Below are 25,589 nucleotides of genomic sequence, written 5' to 3'. Positions count from 1 at the left end.
AAGAATGGGAAAGCAAGAAGTTTATAATGTAAGCAATAGGCCTAGGTATAATTTTAAGAAACACCCATTTGTTTCTTTACTCGATGACCCCATTGGAGCATTTTTGTGAGTTTCAAAAAATGTTCTTCATGTGGAAGATATCAGAGGTTATATACATTGCAAGATTGAAAGTATAAGTGATTTAGAGATTCACAAGGATTTGGAGAAGCTGTGCAACAATGATTTATCATTGAAATCTGAACATAGGTATCTAGAACGTCTTGAACTAGTTAAGCATATGTTCTAGATGAATTTCGATAATAACAATTGGACAAGAATAATCCTTAGCAGAGTACATGATGATCTTCTATGGCTAGGAGATTCTATCATTAGCATTGACAATGACCTAATTCACAAGGTCACGGGATTGAGCGATTAGGGCAACAATCCAGTAAACATCAAGAATGTGTGCAAACTTATTGAGGCAAATCTCAACACATATTTTGATGGAAGGAACATGAAAGTCAACTCAATCCAAGATGATGGAGTGAGACTTATTTGCAAGATTTTGGGTTACAAGTATAATCATGGATCAAGAATAGATTCAATCCCTATAGGATTTCTACATGCAGCTTACCTGGTAGTAAGAGGTGAAGAAGTGAACATGTGTGATATTGTCAGAACACAACTGTTGGATAATATCTCAAAAATCAAGAAATCAAGAAGTGCAGTATTCAGATTTGAATCCCTTCTAACACACACATTTTTCTATGCTATCAAGAAGTTTCCTAGCATCACATTATGGAATGAAAATGAGTGCGCAATGCAGGAGATCACTCGAGCTTATAGGTCAAAACTTGAAGCAATTAGAGATAGTGATTTGGATAGAATAATGAAGTCCTTTCAAACAGAAATGAAGAAAAGGTATAGAATACCTCTAGCACTAGTGAAAAAATATAAGGATGAGTTATGTTTCATGGTTGAGATAGATTTTACATGCATGGAGTCAGTAGTTCCTTGGGTGAAATTTATTGAACCTATGGGATATGAGATGAGCGAGGACTTAATTGAAGGGTATGCATAGATAATCCTTCACTCTAAAATTGATTCTAACTGTCCTAGATGGGGAACATATATAGAGAAAATGAGAGAAATGAAAACCAGTCAAGCCATGAAGGACTCCAAGAAAAAGGTAGAGAAAGTTATTGATTCTATCTTTAAAGAATCTAGAATAACAAGGAAAGAGTTTGATGAGGTTAAGGGAATAGCTATGGAGATGAAGGCCAGTGGAAAATTTGAGCTCTTAACCCCTACACCCATTGCAACAACAGGACCTATTGAAGAGGTCACAGTTGCCCAAACAAATGCGCAAACTCCTTTTGTACCTTATGCAGCAGTTGTGTAGCAACAACCTCCAAGCAAACCAGTAAAGAGGGAGGAAACATCAACATCAAGAAAATCGATGAGGATAACAACCCCTCCTAAAAGGAGAGTAAATCAAGCCATCAGTGCCCCAAACAAAAGCAGGAAAACTCTATAGATTAGCTCATCTAAGTTTGAGGAAAAGATTGGAAATAGACCAGTTGAAGTAGTTGATCAGGAAGCCAAGACATCAGTAGGATGCAGAGCATGGAAGCCAAAGGTAGAAAACCTTAACATGCTAATTATAAATGACAATAATTTTGTATAGTTAAACAAATACTATGACTTGTGCAATAACATAGATAGGAGACAGCTAGAAAATGTTGTAGTTAGAAACATGATTTTGAAAGATAAGAGGTTTGATACTACAAAAGGGAAAATACCCAAAGATTTGTGCAATAGATTGCTAAATAGGAAAAGTAGAGTTATAGAAGAGGATAAATGGATAAGAATAAACATGGTGAGAAAGTTTTGCACTGTAAATAGTGAACAAGACATAAAAGAAATTTTGAAAGGTATAGCACCATTACTGAGGCATAAGAAAAGATCCATTCTTATTATGGGAGGAAATTATGAGGAAGTCAATAAAGAAACTCAGGATGCTATAGTTTCTTTCATGTCCACTATACCCAAGGACAGTGTACAAACTAAGGAGGCAAGCCAAATTCCTGGAGTAAGGGTGCAAATGCTTGAAGTAAGCACACAAATGCTAACATCAAGTGCATAGATAGAAGAGGCAAGTAAGAAGCCTGAAGTAAGTGTGCAGTTAGTAGAAGCTAGCCAGACACCCAGGGAGAGTGCAAAGACAAAGCAGGATAGTCTTATAGCTTACAACCCTCCTCACAGTACTGAACTAGTAGCTACACCAAGTTCTCCTCCTCACATCACTATTGGCAGTGACTCTATGCAAGTAGACAACACCAAAGTGACTATTGACAAATCAGAAGATCCATTCAAGGACTTTGGTGTCAGCATTATTGGCAATATTGTGGATTACAGTAGTTCTAATGAAGAAGAGATTCAGAAGACTACTAAAGAAGTTACATAGAAAATAGAGACCAACACTGTAGTAGGTATCTGAAGTGTGCCTTTGATAGAAACAACAGTAGTAGGAACTTCCACTCCTCCTACCCAAACAACAGCAACAATAGATCCATCTCAATTTGATGAAGAAGATGAGGTGAAGAACCTTATATCTTCTCTAAGCAGACTTCTTGAAAAGAAGAAATCAGTCAAGTCACTTGAGAAGACTTTGACCACAATTTTGGACAAAATGGAAAAGGTAATAAGCCTTGTTGACACCCCAGCTGATATTCAATAGTGCGCAAAAATTTTGTGCAAGGCTTTTGATGATGAGTTTTCTACACTCATGAATGTAGCTACCATTCAAGCATAGACTGAGCACGATGGTAAGCTTCTAAACACCATGTGCACTAACATGAGAAATGATACAGAAACTCTAAACATATGTATTAAAGCATTAAGGTAGTGCATAGAGGAAGGAAAATAGGCATATGCTAAGAGTAACTTAGCATACATTTATTTGAAAGAATATGATGATCAGATTAAGGATAAAGTGATTGAGCTTTAGACAGTCACTGACAACTTTTTGAAGCAGAATCAAAAAATAAACACCATTGAGCATACAATTCAGCTACTCGATGATAATATAAGGGAAATACAAGCAGAGAAGGAGAAACTTCTAAACATGTTCAATCTTTTGAGAGTACACTTATTCCCTCAAATAACATTACTGGAAAATTAATTGGAAGAATGCTTGTTTGTAAAGTCTTCATATGATAAATTTGTGGCTATAGATTTAAATGCAGTAGAATTAGTAGCATATGCTTTATGTGCACTTATCAGTGTATCTAATGCACTGAAGGACAGTTGGAAGAAATAATTAGAGTAGTTGAAGACCAATTTCAGTGATTGTTTTTCCAAGTTTTGATATGCAGCTACCAGATTTTGACAGTTTTTGATACCTTTGTAATTGATGTCAAAGGGGGAGATGTATGGAAAATTGTATTGTAATAAACTATAATATGTATAGTATGTAAGGGGGAGCGATAAGTTGAAATAGGAAGAAATAAGGAATGTAGTCTTTCATAACATAAATACAAATGCTTTCTTTTTTATGTTCTTATGTTATGACTATTTTCTTTGATTGGCATGACAACATGTTTGGGACTTAGCCAATTTTCCCAAAATGTTGCCATCAATGCCAAAGGGGGAGATTGTTGGCAATATGTCCAAGCAATCAGTTAAAGTAAGTAATGGTTGTCATTTATGGCAACATATTTGTTTTGTAGATTAGCCTCATTCAGTTGCAGAAGAAAATTGTCTAAGTATCAGAACACAACACCCAATGATGCACGTGAATGAGATATGCAAAGTCCATGCTAGAATGGGGGTGTTTCTCTAAAAAAAAATTATGGTAGAGCCAAGAGAAAGGTTGGAGGAGTTCCACGTGCAAGAAATAGGTAGAAGCGATTGCAAATGAAGTGTGGATTTGGAAGGGTTAGTAAGTTGCTAATCAACAACCAAAAGGAGCTCCTATGCAAGTAAATGGGATAGAGAGATACAAACTAGAATTCTTGTGCTAAGTAGTGACTTCATTCTTTCAACTTGGTTCCTTGCACATGTAAGAAAGGTGTCACAACCATTGTGATTTCATTGTTATATCGCCTTCTATATTGCTATTGAGGACTCTTTTTCTCATTATCATTACAAGGAGGCCACCATGCTATAGGAGGATGGAAGAAGAAACCATTGGGAGGTGTGGAGAGCACAAACTCTTGGGCATGAATACAATGGAGGAAAATCGTAATATCCCATATTGCTTGTGGGATGATATTATTTAGTCTTTAAAAACTAAAACACACAACCATCAAGTGTGTTGAGGACACACCTTGGAAAGAAGAGGCAACTTTTGTGGTGGGGTTTGCATACATGGAAGCTTGCTACAACCGAAGACTTATTTTGACCAAATGAACACAATTTACAAAGTGTAATGTGGAAAAATTCCTAAGGACTTCGTGAGATTGGAAAGGTAGTGAGTTAGGGCTATGAACTTACGATTGCATGAGATCATAAGAAAAAATAGGGAGAGTTGTGATGCTATGACAAGATCATCTAGTCAGGAGAAGAAAGATGGAGGCTTAAGATATTACAACCAGTTTGTAAGATCGTAAACACCAAAATATACAATTACACGATGTCACGATTGTTGTAAGATTGAGAGTGAGACTATGAAATATTAAGATGTTATGATGGGGGCCTGTTGACATAAGATCAAGAGGTGAAGTTTGAAGTGTTAAGATGCTACAAAAATCAAAGAGTGTTGTAAGCTCATAGGATAAAAAAATTGAAGTTTAAGATGCTACGAGATTGTCATAACATCATGAGTTTGTAAGATCACAAAATTAAAAAATTCAAATATTGCATGAAGCAAGGTGGGTTCTACTAAGAGCTGATTTGGAAAATAGGAAGTTGACATGTGGCATTTTAGGATTGGGGAAATAGGATAAAGGATAAAATGAAATATTACCAGGTAAGCATGCATTCAAAAGTGAAATATTTGAATTGAATATGAAATATTATATAGTTGAAACTATATAGTCTTTAAAAAATTTCATTTTAATGTCCTATTCATGGCCCAAGGCCCAATTTTTCAAATTGAATTAAAGGACACTATTGTTATTAGAAATATGGACTATTATATACCGCCAAAATTGGGAGAATCCAAATTTTCCATTTTGGTAGTTAGATTTTGCATAGGTCTTAAGTGGAAGAAGCTACAGGTAGTTTTGCATTTTTGGGGCATTCTTAGTGATATTGAAGATTTTCTTTTTCAAAGGGGAATATAACCAGATTATGATCAAATTGAGATAAGATTAGATGCACTAACAACCATAAAGCAAGAATTGAATGATTTAAATAGGAACTTGCAAGTGGTATGTTTGTTGACAAGAAGTAGTTGTGGATCCACATCTAAGGGGAAAATGAGTACAAACAAGATCAAATTGAAGACTTCTCACATCTTATTTGATATCAGATTTTCCTTCAAAAGATGTTTTTTTGATTTCTTTTAAGAAGATATATCAAATATTCTGCAAACAACAATTAATTAGTTTTGATTGTTAGTAAAGGAAGGAAGAGATGAGTTCAACAATAATAGAAAGAGGAGTTTTTCATAGGGCACTTGGCAGAATCAGATTTCATATCTAGGCACCTCTTCTTGTCTATATATTCATTCTCTTTTCTCTTTGTAATGGTTCTAGTTTTTCGGTTGAGAGTCTCCCCAACTACTGTGAGACCATATTTTTAGTATTTTCTCTATTCTGAACATGTTGCAGTTTCTTTTGAAGTATCCATAAGATACAATCATTCATTGTATATTCTCTAAGTTTTGGCATATAGATGATATATTGGTTTCAATGAGATTAATACAAAAGATTCATTTTCTTAGTTTCATTTTGATTCTCACCTCATTCCTCTATTGTCTGCAATGTTTTGTGTTTAAGAACAAAGATCTTAGAGCCTTTTGCAATCCCTTAAAGTTGTATGTTTGGATAGATTTTCTATTGGAACAAAGAGCCATGTAAATGCTTATTTACATTGACAGGGTTGCAAGTTTTACCAGGAGGATATTCAATAAGTATGAGAGTTCTTTATGAACATTGCTGTCCATTTGCAAGGTAGATAGATAGATCAGATATCTGAGTATATGAGTATTTTAGGTATCCATGTGTATGTTTTGACTTAGTTTATGCCCAATGGATAAGGGACTACTCAATTTGGAGATTACATGTTCTTGTTGTTGCATACCTAGGTTATGTTGATTCAAATCTTTAATCAAATATCTTTTCTCTTTTAGTTTAAGAGTTGAAAAGAGTTACCTTCACTTAGTTTATCGCGTTCATAGGTCATGTCAATCGCTATTTCATGTATGTGATTGGTTGCATAAACATAGAAGATTCAGTGGTTTTATCAATTACGTAAATTTAGTTATATGCCTTTACGTTGGTACCATATAAAGAATCTAAGGTCCACCCACCTAGGTATTGCAAAGCCTAAAGAAGAAGAAGGAGAGTGTAATGCCCCACCTAGAGATCCTTGGAAAAAGGATTCAATTCAAGCCAAGACAATTTTTTTACAAGTGTGAATGCACATGACAACATCATACAGGGATCACAAAGATCGCAACAGAAGACTTCACCAATAATTCGAGCAACCAAGGAATCTCCAAATGCCAGTACTAAACAAAAACAACAAACCATGGAGGAATGCAAATGATTCCAAAAATGAAACATTCTGAATTGTAAATCCAATTCAAGGTATTCAAGAACACCAAAGAGGGTATTCAAAACACCTCCAATTTTTTTTTGGACAAACCGAAAAGTGCCCACTATCCACTTGGATAGGTTTTTCCAAAACCTAGGTGATACTTTAAATCAGCATGGTACGGTACTTTCTAGTATTGTATGACCTTTCTAAAGAAGGCATGTGATACAATCAGGGTTTAGGCATCACTTCTTGTGAAGGTATGTGATACTTTACCAGTATCATACGACCTTTCTCCAAGAGGCGTGCAATACAACAGAGTGTCACACAATAGATTTTACAAGGGCATGCGATACTTTTTAGTATCACATGATTCTTCTCCTTTGGATGTGTGATACTTTAAAGTATCACCCAATGCTAATGCATGGTCGCCTAGAGAAAGAAGGAATTACTCTAAGGGTCAAAACAAGGGATAAAATGGGAAACATACCTCCACACCAGGGAGTACTAGATCCACATAGATCAAGGAATGAAGACTCGAGTGCATAAACAACAAGATAACATGAAACAAGAAAGAGGAAAATCTATCCATCTAAACCATAGCAGTAAAAAGGAAACACTAAAAGCAATGTCACTATGTACAGAAGCAACATCGTAATGTATAGAAATAACGTCACAATAACTAAACAACCAAACTAAGTATGCAGTTCCTCCTAACCATAATAGCATCATAAGACCATCGCGTGCCCTAGCCATCCCCCATGTGTAACATCCCAAACTACCAACTAGATCATTGATGTTATCTTATGAGGATGTCACTACTACAATGTGCTACAACATAAGAAAAAGGAAATCTAACATGCTAAAAATAAAGCATTAGATATTCCAATAAACCAACGACATCATCTATTATATGCTAAACATCATAATATAGGAATGCATCAAATAAACTAACATCATCTAAACATGATATCCAAGCATTCTAATGAAAGCATAAATCACAAGAAAGCATACTCCAGAAACCAAAGTACCAAGTGGAAACATCTAGCAACGGTCGCACTAGAACAAAAGATTGTCTCTATACACTAGTCCCCAGTAGTATGGGTAGCTATGCCTCCCAACCACGTAGAACTCGTAGGTCCACTCCCATAATGCTAATGGAAATAATGATCCAACCACAAACACACATAAAACAAATGTCCATGGCTAACACTCATACAAGATAGCATGATGATTGAAACCGAGAACATAAACAATGCATAAACTACAGGTCTTGGTCAGACAATCAATGGGTTGTTATGTAGGGGCTGACACCATGGAGAGTCGCTTGGCATTGACAAGCCCAAGCTAGTAGTAGTAGATACTCTTCCCAATAGAAGGCACACAACCTAGGTAGTAACTCTTCACAATGGATGGCACATAACCTACTTTTTATTATCTTAATTTTTATACCACTCACACATTTTTTTTTAGTTATCACTTGTATTAAAATTCCCCTACCAACCAACAAGAAATAGTCACTAGGTTGCAAGATAGAAGCCCCTCCATGTGCTACCCTACCCTACCCATGCTCATCCAATGATGTGTGCCTGTAGGCATGCATATTCCCAACCCAATCCTAAATGATCACAACTTTTTGCAAGTCCATGGAAGATCGAGCCTCACAAGTCACCCAACAAATATAGACGCACATACTCATGTGTGGCATACCACCATCACGAAGATCATAACACAAGGACTGGATGAGAGCACAAGTAAAATATCACTCAATCGAAAGAAGCTCAGGAGGACAGATTCTACATGAATCCCAAAGAACAATAAAACCATACATCATGAACTCACTCAACTAGCCTCAATCTGAGAGTATGGATTTTACACAAATCCCACTAAAGCAACAAGACCAAACATCATGAACTAACTCAACTAGCCTCAATCCAAGAGAATGGATTCTACACAAATCGTAGTGTCCATGAAATAATAACAAAGGTCCAAAAGAAACCAAATCACCAAGTATAAAATCACTCAACCAAATATAACATCGAGAGTACAGATCTAACACATATCCCAATGCAAACATAAAAGTGCAACAATGGTCTGACTGACATCCAAATGGATGATCCCGGTCCACAACCAAACCCATGCCAAGAAAACTTTAGAAAATAGGGTGGCACACAAAATTAGGTAAAAACCCCCAAAATTGGAAATTTTTAAAATTAAAATCCATTTGGTCTTTGGGCACAAAACCTCAAAAATCCAATAAAATTTGGGTTTAGAAACCATATGCAAACATGACTAGCATAACAACACAAAACCCCAAACACCCATCCTGAAAATAGGGAAAATGTTCATACCCAACCAACCAGGTAGAACTAGCAAACAAAAATGGAGGGGAGCACTAGTTCTCAACCTCCAAACAAACAACTACCAAAAATAGAAGCTGAAATGAAGTAGAAAAAATAAAATGGGAGAGCTATACCTCACAGCCAAAAGGGAAAAATAGAACTTTGAACCATTAAATAAAAATCCCAAAAAAATAGCCAAAAATCGCAGCAATCTAAGGTTTCCTCAAGCTAGATCCAATAAGATTGACCTCATGATGATCTCACACCATAGCTCCCACAACGAAAAAAATAGTATTTCCTCATGAAGAGGATTTTGGGTTTTACTCTCAAACTTTCTAATTCAAAAGTAAGAAGTGAGGAATTAAATTCCTTTTTCAATGCTTATTCACTTTTTGAGTGAATAATCGATTAGGGCAAATAATCGGCCAACCTAGTTAAACCCTAAATTGACCCAAACAAAAAAAGGTTGTTCCTAGTAATAGGAATTCATCTATGGAAAAGCTGCTAGAAATTAAATTCAATAAAATTAAAAATCCAATAACCCAAAAACAAAAAAATTTCCTTAACAACTTTTGTGACAATGCGAACCTCTAAATGCATAGACACACTCACTGGTCTAATCACATAATGAAAATAAGTTCAAATTTAATAATCACTAAAAGGATTAATTAAATAATTAAAATAAGGATGTGTTAACCATACAAGGACGACTTTGGTAAAATATGAATAGCTGAATCACTAACTCCATATGGCACTGCCAGGGATACAAATCCTGCACACTAAACAACACAATCAAGTGCAATTGCATATAATAACATAGTTGAAGCAATAAATGTATTAAATGACTAATTTAACCATTTATTCAATTATACTGAAATCATCCATTTACATCACTCATGCTCGCATATACCATAATGAAGTAAGAATAAAGTAAATACTCATAACATTAAATCCACCACATAACATAATCAAAGATATGTCCAAATACTAAATAATCAGATATCATCATAAAATACATTGTCATCTCAAAATGGCATCATCATGCAATATGATCAATTGAACAACATAGTAGTCTAACATCTATGATATTGAAATCAAAGTATAACATCTAACCCTTAGGTCATCTCAAATGTAAAACATAACATGAGCAACAAGTATCTCTTTAAAATATAACAAGGTAAATATTCACAACACATAACCAATGAATCCAACATGGACAATTAATTTCTAATTATTTAAGAATTTAATAATGGTTGTTTAAACAACATGAAAAGGCACTTAAAACACATAAGAAAACACAGTCATAAACATGACTAACCACTGCAACAAGAACCTAGTCTAGTGTAGCAGGATAATAGTAAATAGTTCAATCTCTACACACATCTTTGGGTAATTACAGAACAACACCATGATACCACATCAATCCTAGTAATCATTGACACAAACCTTAGTAAACCATAAATCACATCATAATCTCATAACTCAACCATAAGCATAATCAAAGTAATTGATATTGTAACATAAGTCCAATCACCTCAAGCGTGTAGACCACTCACGATCCCAATCACGATCCCATCTCAAGGAGAGATCAACAAGGTTGAATCCATCAAGATGACTTACATAAATCAAATGGGAGAGGCACTACAGAGAGTATAACCTTATAGTTGACCCTGGTGTCTGAATAGGTGCATTAACAATGACAATTGACTGCCCCTAGGTGTATGTGTTCTTGTCACTAGGTTATTAAAAAATTGTTAATTCAAAAGCCAACAGATCCTTCGATTTCTAGACCAGAGTAGAGAGTTTCTTCTTTTCTTGCATCACCTTATTTTCTTGCACCACCTTAGCGATATTTTTGGTTTTTTTGGTCATTTTTTAGCCAAATAGTCAAATTTCTTGTAGCAAAAAAAGCATTAGGAAAATCTTCATATTCCACCTCCCGAGACCTCTTTCCTAGTTTTGAAAAAATGTCCACTTTTTGAGGCAAATCCTTGAATTGAGAAACTACCATACAAATCCTAGCACACAAAAGTTTGGTTCTAGTAGTAGTCATAATATCAATAGCTATAAGCTCCTCAAAAGAACCAACAATCCCTTTAAAAACATCTTCATGCCAGAATTCCAGTGGAAGACCTAGAAGCTAGACCCTAATAGTTGTATTAAGGAAGAAGACATCAGATAAATCTAGATTAGGTTTCTATTTCCTAACCATAAGGGAACTGCTTCCAAATACTAGTGTCTCACACAGAGAATCATATTGAAATCCTTCTTATAGGTAAACACAAAGGAAAATAAAGCTTTAGACATAACTGCTATGCCCACTTGATACCGGAGGGCCCATTTTCTCTAGACCATATTCCTCAAAGAATCAATATCCGATCGAGCCCCCCGAAATTTACCAACAAGTGTTAAGCCCATATAAGAGATAGATCAATCAACAATGGGGTTTGATACAAATATTTGGAACTCATCTTTTCCCAACAAGATTTTGAAATAACAAGGGGAAAAGATGACTTAACTGTAGGCTTTTTACCAAAAAGCAACAACCATTTTCTCACCTTAGCATCCCCTACTTTATCTTTCACACCAAATTCATGTCCAACCTCAATCTTTTGATTGACTAGATGTAAATGACTGTCTTCTCTATTTTGCTGAAGTGGGTCCCCAACATAACCTTGATCAATAGAGCCGCAAGGAGCATCACTTTGCACTTTCTGGGATTCCCCCTCAAACTTTTCATCCTTACCATCCTATGATTCCTCCTTGACACCTTCTAGAGTGCAGGTCACATCTCCATTGCTATGCCCTGCATCTACACTTCTACCCTTCCCGCCTAACAACTCCATAATATGTTCTAATTAGGTCATCTTGTTAAGGATTCCTCGATTTACAATTAATTACATGGGTCCATGCTAAGGCACATACACCTTCATAAGAATCATTACAAATGTTACAATATTGTTCTCACACTTACAATATAAATGTTACATTTTAAAATGATAAACAATATGTTTCCTCAATACCATCGACTACTTGTAAAATACAATGCATGATATACAATATAGTCCTTTCTAGAATAATATATATGCCTCACTATCATAAAAATAGGTGTACAAACAAGTCTCATACCATAATCCAAGATGAATGAAACTAATTCCACCTCACTAATAAGATACAAGAAATATAGAATCAATTATCTTTGTCAATAATTCATGTACATTGGTCTACTACCAATCTTCACCAAATATATTGTAACTCAACTAGAACTAAACATAAGATCTAAAAAACATAGACATGATGTCTATACTCCATCTTCTACACAAATCTAAGCTCACATAGCTTAACTTCTCATGTGCCAAAAATTATCCTGTGATATGCAAAATCTCTATCTGTCATGAATATACAAACATATGTTTTCATCAATGACAAAACCTGTCATCAATATAGCACATAAACTATTGACTCAAGTACCAAAAAGTTCTCGATTCCTAACAAGCACTTCAACCTACCAATCTTCACCAATTATCTTTGTCAATAATTCATGTACATTGGTCTACTACCAATCTTCACTAGATATTTTAACTCAACCAGAACTAAACATAAGATCTAAAAAACATAGACATGATGTCTATACTCCTTCTTCTACACAAATCTAAGCTCACATAGCTTAACCTAACATGTGCCAACAATCATCCTGTGATATACAAAATCTTTGTTTGTCATGAATATACAAACATATGTTGTCATCGATGACAAAATTTGTCATTAATACAACACATAAACTATTGACCCAAGTTCCAACAAGTTCTCAATTCCTAACAAGCACTTGAACCTATAACATTATAGTTAAGCAAGTTATTGTTTAAATCTAACATTTCTTTGTAGATTTTTCTTGTCCAAAACTAATACGTAGCAAGGACATTACAAAAAACTAGAGAAACATAACTAAACAACTGTCATCTTCAATTGTATATAGATATATTATTGAAACACTAATTTTATGACCTAGGAATATAACACTAAAGGACTAATAAACATTATTCATACCTGATCACCAAAATATACCTATATTTAACTATTCTATAGCACTATCCTATTCAGCAAACTTGACCTTACTTCTTCTGGACCAACTCCCTTCTATTAAAATTATCTTGACCACTAGATATACATAAACATGCCTTCAACAAATACCTCTAGACCATAATGTTTGACATCAATGTCACAAAACAATAATAACTAGACATATATTCCAACATATACCACGTTTTAAGAAAATACATTCTCTATATCCCCTTTCCATTCTAATTTATACAAAATTTGCATTTGATTCTTCATTTAAAAGTCAAATTTATACTCAATATTGACAGGAGTTTTAAATTTTTAAAAACCAAAAGCCTACCAAAATAATCAAATTTTGCTTAATTCTCTTATTCTACCTTCAATAATTTCCATTTTTCTTTCTTCAAATCTCCTCATTTGAAGCTCTTAGCTCATTGTGCCTCTTTTTGTTCCTCAATGTATTCCTTGATAAATTACTTCCATTATTAGGCATGAGTCACACTCAACTCTTTATTCTATACTACACTTCATAAAGAGAATTGACATAAGACTATTGCAAACTCTGTGATACGAAATCATGTCCTACCCTACATCTTGAAGCCTCTCTTGGTTCAAAGACTACAGTAAGTTATCCAAACCCCAATACTATTCATACCTCTCACAAAATTGTATTATTCCCCTAATGTCTCTTTCATCCCCCAAACATGGAGTCAACATCTACATTTGTCTAATATTTGAAATTTTCATTCATTTATTCATCTCCAAACACCATTTTTATATTTTTAAAAAAATTGAATCATCCACCTAAAAAGTATTCTTTGACTAGTCCTTAGTGATTTTCCCATAGAAGGCCAACTTTTGTTTCCTAGTCCGCAAGTTGAATTTGGCCTCTATTATTGATCAATTTTGCTTCTTGTCAATGCCCAACATATTTGAACTCTATCAAAGTAGTTATCTTACCATTTGCGGAGAAAAACACTGATGTTTATGTTTGCAAAATTAACCAATTTAGTGGCATCACATGAATCTCCTTTACAAATGTCCCAATCATTTTGATGCAAAAGATTTGCACAGTCCTTATCATACCCATACCATTCCCCGTCCAAAAAAATGCCTCAAAATTCTTCAAAATTTCACATCTTTCTTTTGTAAGGAAATAATTGCATGATTCTCATCTTGTCAACTGCTAACTTGCCCTCTTATATAGTGTGGGTTATTTAAAATTCTTTAAAATTAATGAACTTTTATTTTATTTAAAAAACTAAAAGAAGGGTAAAATTTTTATTGAATACCAAAGAGAGCAGAACAACACAAGAAGCAAAGAGAACTACAAAGCTTTATCCTAGTCCACAAGTTGAACCAACATCTGAGATAAATCAAGGGGAAGCATCGTATTATCAATAATGTTCCAATCTGGTCCATGCTTAGAGGCCCATTTAGCCAAACAATCAGCCACACCATTCCACTCCCAAGGGATATGCATAAAAGACACAAAATCCAAAGAGTTGCATAACTGAATGATCTATTGAATAACCAGAGCCAAATGCTAATCCACATGCACAAGGTTTTGACTATTCAATAAATTCACAACCACTTGCGAATCGGTCTCACAAATAATTCTGTTCCAACCATGTTGACATCATTGTTTCATTGCAACTAGGATAGCCATGGCTTCCATGAGGTTATTAGTATGGTGGCCCTTGTGTATAGAAAATAGAAACTGAATATCATCGGAACTATCACGCCCAACTCCCCCAATACCAGCCAGAACAAGATTTCCCTGAGAAGAGCCATCAATGTTGATTTTAAGAATGCTCGCCTGAGGAGGAGACCAATGCCTCTCATGATTAACATGTTGAAAGTGTTGCCTAACTCTATTTCCAAAGTGGCTGTGGGGGACCGAGGGAGTGCTACCCTGAAAAGGGAAGCATAGGCGTGAGTAAATACCAACATCTCTAGGATCAAAACCTCCACCAATGTCACATTTAGCTAGGAGTGTTTCATGAAGAGAATTAACAATTTTCCCCCACAGGTGCCTGATCTCAAGCTGCACATCATGAAAGATCCTCCTATTCCTCTCAAGCCAAACATGCCATAATATAAAGGAAGGGCCAATAGTCCAAGCAACCTAAAGAAAAGAAGTCTTGGAAGGGGGATGGCCTAGATGGACCCAGGATTTAGATAGAGAGGAAACATGCCAACATGTGCATCCCCACACACTCCACCAGAAGTGTCAAATCTATTTGGCAAAGGGGCACTGGAAAAAAAGGTGAGAAATAGTCTCTTCACTTTTACGGCATAAAACATAGATGGAAGGCCCCTAGAAGCCTCGCTTGTAGAGATTCTCCCAAGTAAGACAATGATTGTAAACTAGAATCCAGAGGAAAAAGTTACACTTGGCCATGAAAACCTATTCCAAACTTTCCTCCACCAAGAGACCTCCACTTCACCAAAAAGTTGCTTCGTTAGCACAAGGTACCCTGAAGAAATATAATACTTACCAGAAGAAGCACCTCCCCAAGCCAAAACATCAGGGTCATGTAGAGAGCTGCACTCCCTAGAAGCTAATATCTGAGATAGTTCCAACCAATCTCCCGAAGACCCACCCAGTGGCCAATCAGAAGAATTCTTCCATCTATAACCCACACTGAGGCCTAGATTATAAGCCTCCTTATAACGAGCCACCTTATTCCATCCAATAGAAAGGGAAAAATCACAAAGAGATTGCAAGTGTGGATGAGAGGATAAGAGAGGAGGATGCCCATTCCAAGAATCACTCCAAAATAGAGCCTCAGTGCCTCGGTTATAGATCCAAAATACACTTCTTTGCACTAGGTGAGCACCAATCTTGAGGGTATTCCACACCATAGAACCTCTTCCCTCAAGAGAAAACCTAGAAATATCTGAAGGTTCAACACCAGGAAAATACTTGTGTGACAAGATACGAGCCCAAAGCTGAGACTGACTAGAACACCATCGCCAATAAAGCTTGGCTCTATCATTGATAATTGTGTTTATGGTGATATAAGAATCACCTTTAATATGTAACCTTTCAATTTTAGTTTCTTGCTAAGTTTATGACAAACAAAGAAACCTTTACCTGCATATATTATTAGTGCCCTTTTCTTTTTTTGTGCTCCTAATGTCAAAATGTTTACCTTTTTATCCTTCTCTATACATCCAACTCTTAGGGCCCGTTTGGGTCATGGATTAGAGTAGGAATTATAATTCAAAATTTTCAAAATTTTCAAATCCACTGTTTGGGTCCAACAAATGGGAATGGGAATTAGAAAAAATTAGAATCCGGTATCCTTATTTGCCCCCCAAAACTAGGATTTGGTATTCTATCTAAATAGGTGGAATTGTCCAAATACCTGTTTTAATTCCATTTTTCAAAAAATGAGCATTGCACATTATTGAAATAAAATTATTTTTCACGTATGCTCTACTCGTTTGATCGCTCATTTGCAACACGAGAATTTTTCACCATTGTTGCCTGTGCACATATTTACTCTGCTTGTTGCCGCTGTTTAAGAGATTCTTAAGGGAAATAGATGAAACTTATTTCACTAATATAGAAGAGAAGATTATTTGATGAGGAGGTCGAGGGTTTGATTCATGTCCCCAACTCCAAGCAATTTTGAAGCTTTTTGATTGCATCATCCCTTTCTGGCACAAGGCGATTGTTTTCCTTGGCCAGAGAAGCAATCTCTTTAAGTGCTATTTCGATCTCCTGCAAGTGCTGAGCTATGATCTTCTGCAAATTTTGCTTCAATGACACCCCCATTCTTTTAAACATTGCTTGACCTGAATTAACACACAGTGATAATCTGCCTTTTCCTTTCATGTAGAAATTTCTTCATGTTTGACCTAAATATACAAGATCCTTGCTTTAATGTACAAAATCTTAGTTCCAACTGACCCAATCAAATTAGAGTGTGGACTGTTCAACCATTCCATTGCTACCTGGAAAGTGTTACTCCATTGGAATCTTAGATGACCTAACATGTATTTGTTACAGTTTTTTATAAAGCAATAACAATATTATTACTATTATTTTATATAGTTGGTGCCAAGACATCTTTAGAATTAAAAAATCTAGAGTAAACAAAGAATCATTGAGTTTAAAAAGATTAATTACATCATGCATATTGTTCTTGCATATGACAAGCTTATTTTAAGCTGGGAACAATAACTAATCAATGAATAATGTTTACTCTAGTTGGTATTCCAATTCCACAATGTGCAACCAAATGGAGGAAATCTGTATTCTCATAATGAATTCTTGGTCAACCAAATGGTCCCAAATTGAATTCCCTAATCATAAACTAGATTCTGAATTCTAGAATCCCAAAGCCAGCATTCTAAATGCCAATGCTTAATTTATATTCCAGCAACCAAACGAGCCCTTAGGGTCTGTTTGGTTCCTGGAAGATGACAGGAATTGGCTTTTTCAAAATCTGGATTTGAAAATTTATGCGTTTGTTTCAAAATTTGCAAAATGGAATTAGCATATAGGACTTCCAATTTTGCCTCAAAACCAGGTTTTTCAACTTCCTAAAAAAAGTAGGAATTGAAAATCAAAACTTGGTTTTGTTTTTTAAGGAGTGCAAAAACAATAGATTCGACTACTTTTTGAAATTTGCCTTCAACTCCAAGCTTACGCATAAAAATTTGTCTTCACACGCATCTTCCAAGTGAAACAAACGGTTTCAGTAAAATCTCAAAAATCGGAATGAAGATATACAAAACCTTGATTTGGCTAAACCAAGGCTTGTAGAAATCCGGGTATTTTAAATTCCACGAACCAAACAAACCCTTAAAGACTTGGTCAAAGTTAAATTTAATTCATCTTTTGTCTCACTTGATCTTTTACTATCTTTACATGATATGAATAAGGACAAATGCTTTAAAGCCCATTAACAAAAAAATATAATAATTTAAATGATTACAAGTCCCACATCATTAGAAAAAAAATGTAGATAGATAGAGATTTTAAGGGCATAGATACCCCTAGTCCCTCTAAACCTCCATAAAAAAACTATTGATTAAAAATCATCAATAATATTTATAAGAACAACAATTTTCTTAAATTGAATTGCCTGCAGGTTTCAAATTTAATTTTAACTATTGTTTCCTAGAGGAAAAGTTAATCAATTTGAATAACAGAACAACAATTTTCTTAAATTGAATTGCCTGCAGGTTTCAAATTTTATTAGTTCCTGCCGCATGGCAGGATACTATAGCATTCGGGTGCATGTTATGTGCAAATTAATATCTACCAATGGTAAAATAGTATTAAATTCTAGCACACTATTTTCTAATGTTGTGTTTTTCCTCACAATTTTCTATAATATAAATATACAATATTGTCACTTTCTTATTGGCTCGTACTTTGAATAGTAGGGTTTTCACTTTTTTTGATGTAGGAACAAGTAAATATTTTAGTTGTCTTTATTATATATTCAATGCTATGTTGGTTTAATGGTGGACATAGTACAATAATTGTCGCTTTCTTTGCTGATAGAGCTTGGACTTTTGATTTTCACAATGCTTACTTATGATAGGTGCAGTCACTTCTGTCCACTTCCATCATTTTTAATTAATAAAACAATACAATGCTTAAATGTTGGATTTATGATTGTTTTATTAACCAAACTCCATCACTTTACCTAGATTTTTTAATACTTCCTTTTTTTCAATCAAATTATTTGTAGGAATGGATGACATTTGATTTGTCTAGTATGTATAATATTTTTTTTATTAATTTAAAAAATAAAAGATAAGAAAATATTAATTATTATACTATTTATTTGTTTTGAAAAATATATGTAAGTAGAATAGTAATTTTTATTTTTTAATCAGTAAATTTTGAAATTAATTATTTCAATTACAATGATTTAAAAATAATTTATTTAATTAGTAAAAAAAATGCTACTATTTCAATTATAAAGAATAGGGGAAAATAAAAAATTGATTTAATTTATGTAATATTTTTTCAATTTGTAAAATAATTTATTAAATCAAAGATTATATTAATTAGAGAGAAAAAATTCGATTATATATAATTGAAGTTTTATAACAATGTTGTGGTTAAGATTATTTTGACAAACTTTTACTCTTCTATTAATGTGATCAGATTTCCACAATCCATCATAGTTATGTAAATCAGTTTCTGGATTAGATCGTGTTGAGATTTTTACCATCAACATTTTGAATCACACTACGTGATCCATCATCAGGATGAGAGAGCAAGAGATGTCAAACAAAGTCTAATAATATGCAAGACACTTTTTACTTTTTCACTTGTCTAATAATATGCATTATTTTAGGTTCGTAAAAGAGGAATGCTACTATTGAAATAATTATGAGAATATGACAAATATTGAAGGCTACAATATTCATCTGAAATGGATCTGGTCATTTGATTCTCTGAAAGATGTGTTGTTCTAACGTCTTCTACGTGCTTTTTTGCTTAATGCAGAAAATATTCTTTAAAATTTTTAAAAACCCAATATCACTTACAAATTGCAATGGGCAAAAAATTATTGGGTTTCTATAAATTTTATTTTTTTTCACTCTTTTTGCTATTTACAAACTCTATAGTAAATTAATAAGTATGTTGTTTAATAAAATTGCAAACTTAATATAAGTCAATTATTAACTTATGTTAGTTAAAGTTGACAACAAATGAACTAAACTTAAATAAATTTAATCAAATAATTTTTTTCAATCCTAACCATATGCACTAACAGATTTTTTTATTATAAAAATAACATAACACATGTAGCAAGAAGTTAAAAACAATTTCCGCAGGAACTAGACGCTTTGCGTCCTTGTTTTAACTATTGTTTCCTAGAGGAAAAGTTAATCAATCTGAATAACAACTTTTTGGAGTCTACAAATAGGAAATAAATCATGTGCCAGCCTTAACGACTCCCTCGAAATCGAGTATTCGGGTGCAGCAAAACATTTCGAAGTATGGGCACAGATGCTGCAAATGCTTCTCACCACTCCAAAAAGTATTCCAGACCTCACGAGTAAGCGGTTTCATCTTGAGCATCTTTTACTTGTTTACTTCATTTTTTTGAACCATCTCATATGTAATCGATTGTTGAAAACGCAAAAACCCGATTCTTTTGAAGTTTGCATCGAACTCACTGCTTTCGTTTAATCCGATCGATTCTTTTGTTTTGTTGAGTTTTTTTCTTTTCACTCCATTCCATCTAAATATATCTTTTGACATTGTCCGTATACTTGTGTTGTTAGATTGTCTAGATTGCAGCCCTGTTCAGAAATCTTAATTATAATTGGCATGAATAAATTTAGAGTGCCACCTAGTTAGCTATAAATTTTTGTCTCATCCCTTTTCCACCTTTGTTGTTCGAATCGGTAAACTCTCCCTTTTTAGTGTAACCTTTAGCATAGGGTATCCATTTCCTCAAAGTAAGACATGCTTTGAATCTGGTCTGGTCCGTTGCTGTGTGTCACATCCAGCATGTTGGATGCTGTATTTTTTTTCCAGTTTCAACACTCTATTGCACAATCTGCACTGAGCATATTGGATGCTATATTTTATCCAAATTAAACATGCATCATGTTGTTAGTAGCACCTCACTTTATGTTTTTGATATTTTTAACACGCTTCTTGGGTATGATCCTGATCCTTCACTTTCAATCTCAATCTTTTTCTAACTGCTTGAGTATCCCACTTGACTAGAACGTTGGGCCAAACATCATTGCATAGCATATGGAAACCCCGCGTTTTTACCTGATTCTTAACAGAGTTACATTCCAGTATGCCTCTGGGTGTCTTCACACGATGACACATAGAGGTGGGCTTTGGTCCACGCGTTGTCATAAGATTAATCCCGAGCTCGAGCTGTTTCCATTGTGGGTCTGTGGTATGAAAGTTACCATTTGCCATTATATTCGACAAACCCCTGGGACATTTTCATGAATATTTGTTTACAATTGTTGCTTAGAGTTTTCTAGTGTCCAAACACTTCTTCTCTAGAAAATCTGGACTACAGCTGTGATTAACAAATCCAACAAAATCGCAGATCATTTTTGAGTGTGCTGTCTGGAAAATTTTGCAGAAGGAAGTTCCCAAGCTTTGCAGTTAACCAGTTGTCTCAACTTTGCATGTTTGGTAAGAGGATTCCCCATCCCAATTGGTTTGTTGGAATAGAAATTATATCTAGTTGAAGTAATGGAGCAACAGGCAACCACGGATAAATCTAATTGCCAGAAGAATCTCCTCAGGTGCTGTCATGTCCCCTTCTTGAAACAGGATTAAACAATAAACAATAATAAATAAATTAAAAATATAAAAGGATAATATATAAAATAATTAAATATCAGTTAAGTTAAACAAAAGGTCATGAATAGAAAAGTAGTGTCTCCCTTAAATGAGAGGTATAAATGGGAGACATGAGAACTTCAGTTGGGGAAAAAGGGAAGGAGGAAATTAAGGATTTATTGAGGGAAAGGAAAGGGGAAATTTTTAAAGAAAGTGACCTTTCAAAAGGTGAAGGTTTGTGAATGTTCAATAGGGTTGTGACTTTTTGAAAGGGTTGTAATTACGAAGGTTGTGAGTCTTCAAAAGGGTTATAATTATGAAGGGTTGCGACTCTTCGAACGCGGGTCAACTACGAGTGGTTATGACTCTTGCTAAAGGCATACTTGATGAAGAGGTCAAATGGGAAGATATAAAGGCGAAGAATGATAAAATGAAATAGGCTAAAAAGGAGTAGAGGAGATCTAGTGCAGATTTAGAGCAGGAGTATAAGGAGGGATCTCAAATAAGGCTTGAGAAAGAAGAAGAAAATAAGAAGAGGATATGCAGATCTTAATGCGATATGTGTTGATTTGAAAAGTACTAAAGATAGATTTGATTACTGAGAGAAAGGTGAAGATTAAAGGAATGAGAGGGGTAATAGTTAGTTGGAGTCAAACAGATGTATCTTTTCATAAGCAAAGGGCTTGACCCTTTCATAATAGCATTGACAAATGAAAGTGTATCACTCCCTACACTCAAAGGAGATATTACAGAGGAGAAGGTTCTATTTAATGAAGAAATAAAAAAGGGGAATACAACTACGAGGATAATATATTATTCTTAAAGGAAACAATGAAAATTAGTATTAATACCTTGCGAGATAGGTAAGTCCTGTAGTGGAATGGACCATGCTATGTTATACAAAGGCGAGTGATAAGTCCTGTAGTGGAATGGGCCATGCTACATCATACAAAGGCAAGAGTCCTCCGGTGGAATGGACATGAGCTAAATTATACAAAGGCAAGGGAATAAGTGCTGCGATGGAATGGGTCATGCTACTTCATACAAAGGCAAGAGTCTTGTGGTGCAATGTTCACGAGCTGCATCATATGAAGGCAAGGGAATAAGGCTTGAGGGGGGAAAGGGTATGAGCTACATCATACAAAGGCATTATTTGTCAAGGATAGTCCATATGGAAGATTTATAGTGAGAATCCATAACCATATAGGCAGATTATATTGCAGTAACAATATAGTCAGTTTGCATGTACTTGTCCCTTGTTTGATGATTGCAGGGCCTAAATCAGTGTTTACCTTATTAAAAAGTCTTCTAAGTGGTAAGGTTATATCTCTAACCATCTTACAATTCTTATTGTAATTGAATTTGTGATTTGTAGGGCAGAATTTAGGGCAATCCCAAAAAGGGAACATTATCGATGTGCAAGTGGTAAATATTTGCTAGTCACATACACCTTTGTGTGCTTGGCAAGAGGGATTGTAGTAGGTTAATGGGTTGTTAGAAATAATATCTTTAAGTAATGTTGCATTAATATTTTTTAATCGACTTAATTCAACTGACTACAAAATGGTTATTTCAATCACATTGTGTGAGATAAAATCTTTCCTCTCAGAAAGAGGAGGCTCCCTTATTATTGCTGTCAAGAATAATTAAGCACTTAACTAGAAATATTTACACTAGACTAGCAATTGGGAGTTACACTCATCATTTTCTCTTTTTTAAGGAAAGATGTTCTATTACTTATGACAAACTTCAACATAAATTGGTTATTTTAATGATTTTACCACAAAGTGCTAACTAGAGCAATAATTTTGATATACAAAGGTTAAATGAAAGAATAACAAGTGTACACCAGTAAGTTTAATCAACCAAGAAGCTCACAAAAAATTTAGTAACAAGGATGTAATGTATTGCATCTCAAAGACTTTCGTATACATCACAGCCCAAAACACATTTTAAAATTGTAGCTCAAAGACTACAAGTTTATCTCTCATTCATACACTTAAAACAATCTTTCAAATTCGATGATGCAGCTCAAAGATTGCAAAACCAAGCTTGAAAGCTCTCTTAAACCTTTACAACACCTCAATATCTTAGATCAATTCAAGCTTATGTAAAAATAATGACTAAAGAGAATAAGAATTTGCTTCAACTCAAAGATTGAATGCAATTGGCTCCTTTAATTGACTTAAATCTGATTTGCACTCTATAAACAAAGGTTAAATGAAAGAATAACAAGTGTACACCAGTAAGTTTAATCAACCAAGAAGCTCACAAAAAATTTAGTAACAAGGATATAATGTATTGCATCTCAAAGACTTTCATATACATCACAGCCCAAAACACATTTTTAAATTGTAGCTCAAAGACTACAAGTTTATCTCTCATTCATACACTTAAACCAATCTTTCAAATTCAATGGTGCATCTCAAAGATTGCAAAACCAAGCTTGAAAGCTCTCTTAAACCTTTACAACACCTAAATATCTTAGATCAATTCAAGTTTATGTAAAATAAATGACTAAGGAGAACAAGAATTTGCTTCAACTCAAAGATTGAATGCAATTGGCTCCTTTAATTGACTTAAATCTGATTTGCACTCTATAAACAAAGGTTAAATGAAAGAATAACAAGTGTACACCAGTAAGTTTAATCAACCAAGAAACTCACAAAAAATTTAGTAACAAGGATGTAATGTATTGCATCTTAAAGACTTTTGTATTCATCACAGCCCAAAACACATTTTTAAATTGTAACTCAAAGACTACAAGTTTCTCTCTCATTCATACACTTAAAACAATCTTTCAAATTCAATGATGCAGCTCAAAGATTGCAAAACCAAGCTTGAAAGCTCTCTTAAACCTTTACAACACCTCAATATCTTAGATCAATTCAAGCTTATGTAAAAATAATGACTAAAGAGAATAAGAATTTGCTTCAACTCAAAGATTGAATGCAATTGGCTCCTTTAATTGACTTAAATCTTATTTGCACTCTATAAACAAAGTTTTACAATGCTGCTCAAACCGATAAAGTTTAGTTGGATATGCTAAGAGATGATTATTAGTTTCTGCCATAGGCAGGAAACTATAGCATTCAATATAGTGCAACTTTTTAATTTGTTTGTCCAATTAGAACAGTTTATTATTCAACTACTTTTTGCAGCTATAAAGTTTAAATATTTATTGTATTTGAAATAATTCAACACAATATATTTATTGACAATGAGATTGGTTGTTTTGTGCTACAGTAGGAAGTGCAACTTTTCCATTTGTTTGTCCAATCAGAACAGTTTATTATTCAAGTACTTTTTGCATCTATAAAGTTATAATATATATTGTGTTTGAAATAATTCACAAAAATATATTTATTGACAATTTGACTGATTGTTTTGTGCTACAGTAGGACTTTTGGTTTTTTGTACACAAAATGCAACAAATTATTTTCATCATCTCCATTAATGGCCATTATACCTCAACTTCTGCTAAGAAACTTGAATCTCAGCATCATCCATCCTCGGTGTCTAGCTAGCAATGGCTTTGACTCCTGTGATTGAGTCTTCAATGCCAATGAAGGTCTTCTTGTACTTTCCTAGAATGTACTTAAGATTATCCAAGGCTACTTGTAGGTCTACGAACTTATCAATAGAAGATATTGAGAAGTCCTCAAACTTGATCTCTACTTGGATCAATGAGACAAACTCTTGAATCATTGCATCTTCAGGAAGGAACTCTTGACTTTCATTCAGCAACTTGCTGGAAATTGCTCCAACTTTCACAATAATATCTTGCCCTTTCTCAACACTAGTTTTCTATGCTTTCTGCAAATTCTTTTTTAGATCATCAAGAATTCCCTTCCTATGCTTCATTGTTTCCCTGCATTTGATATATTGCTTCTTGAAAGGTATAACATTATTTCCAACAGTATCTTGGAATCAAGATCTTTGAACTTGAATAGGCTTCAAGATCATCTTCATGTGCTTGCTAGTCCTGTGACAACATCCAATTCAGACCAAACTTCATGCACGTTTTCTAACATCTGAATGGCTATGTTCAGGAGATGAGTGCCAAGTTCAATCATCCTGTCAGCCCATATATCTACTACCATACCTTGAATTTTTAATCCTTTCAGCCTTTTTGATGGACTTTTCTTTGGTAGTAGTAGTCACAAGCTCTTTTACTTCAGAGACTCGACTAATTTTCA

General features: G+C 34.3%; 1 protein-coding gene across 2 annotated transcripts in view; it reads left to right on the top strand.

The window, feature by feature from the left end:
• Positions 1 to 19,970: 19,970 nt before the first annotated feature.
• LOC149537919 (uncharacterized) overlaps positions 19,971 to 25,589 on the top strand; it is an 83,083-nt gene continuing 77,464 nt past the window's right edge. For both annotated transcript variants that reach the window (XM_089799332.1, XM_089799331.1), the window contains exon 1: positions 19,971 to 20,128. In XM_089799332.1, coding sequence (XP_089655458.1) covers positions 20,070 to 20,128 — 59 coding nt within the window. In that variant the 5' untranslated portion in view covers positions 19,971 to 20,069. The remainder of the gene's footprint in view (positions 20,129 to 25,589) is intronic.

Source organism: Cupressus sempervirens, chromosome 9 (genome assembly GCF_028749045.1).
Source record: "Cupressus sempervirens isolate cs-2001-9-10 chromosome 9, ASM2874904v1, whole genome shotgun sequence".
NCBI lineage: Eukaryota > Viridiplantae > Streptophyta > Pinopsida > Cupressales > Cupressaceae > Cupressus > Cupressus sempervirens.
The sequence above is the reverse complement of the archived record's forward strand: the minus strand, read 5'-3'. Positions and strand labels throughout refer to the sequence as shown.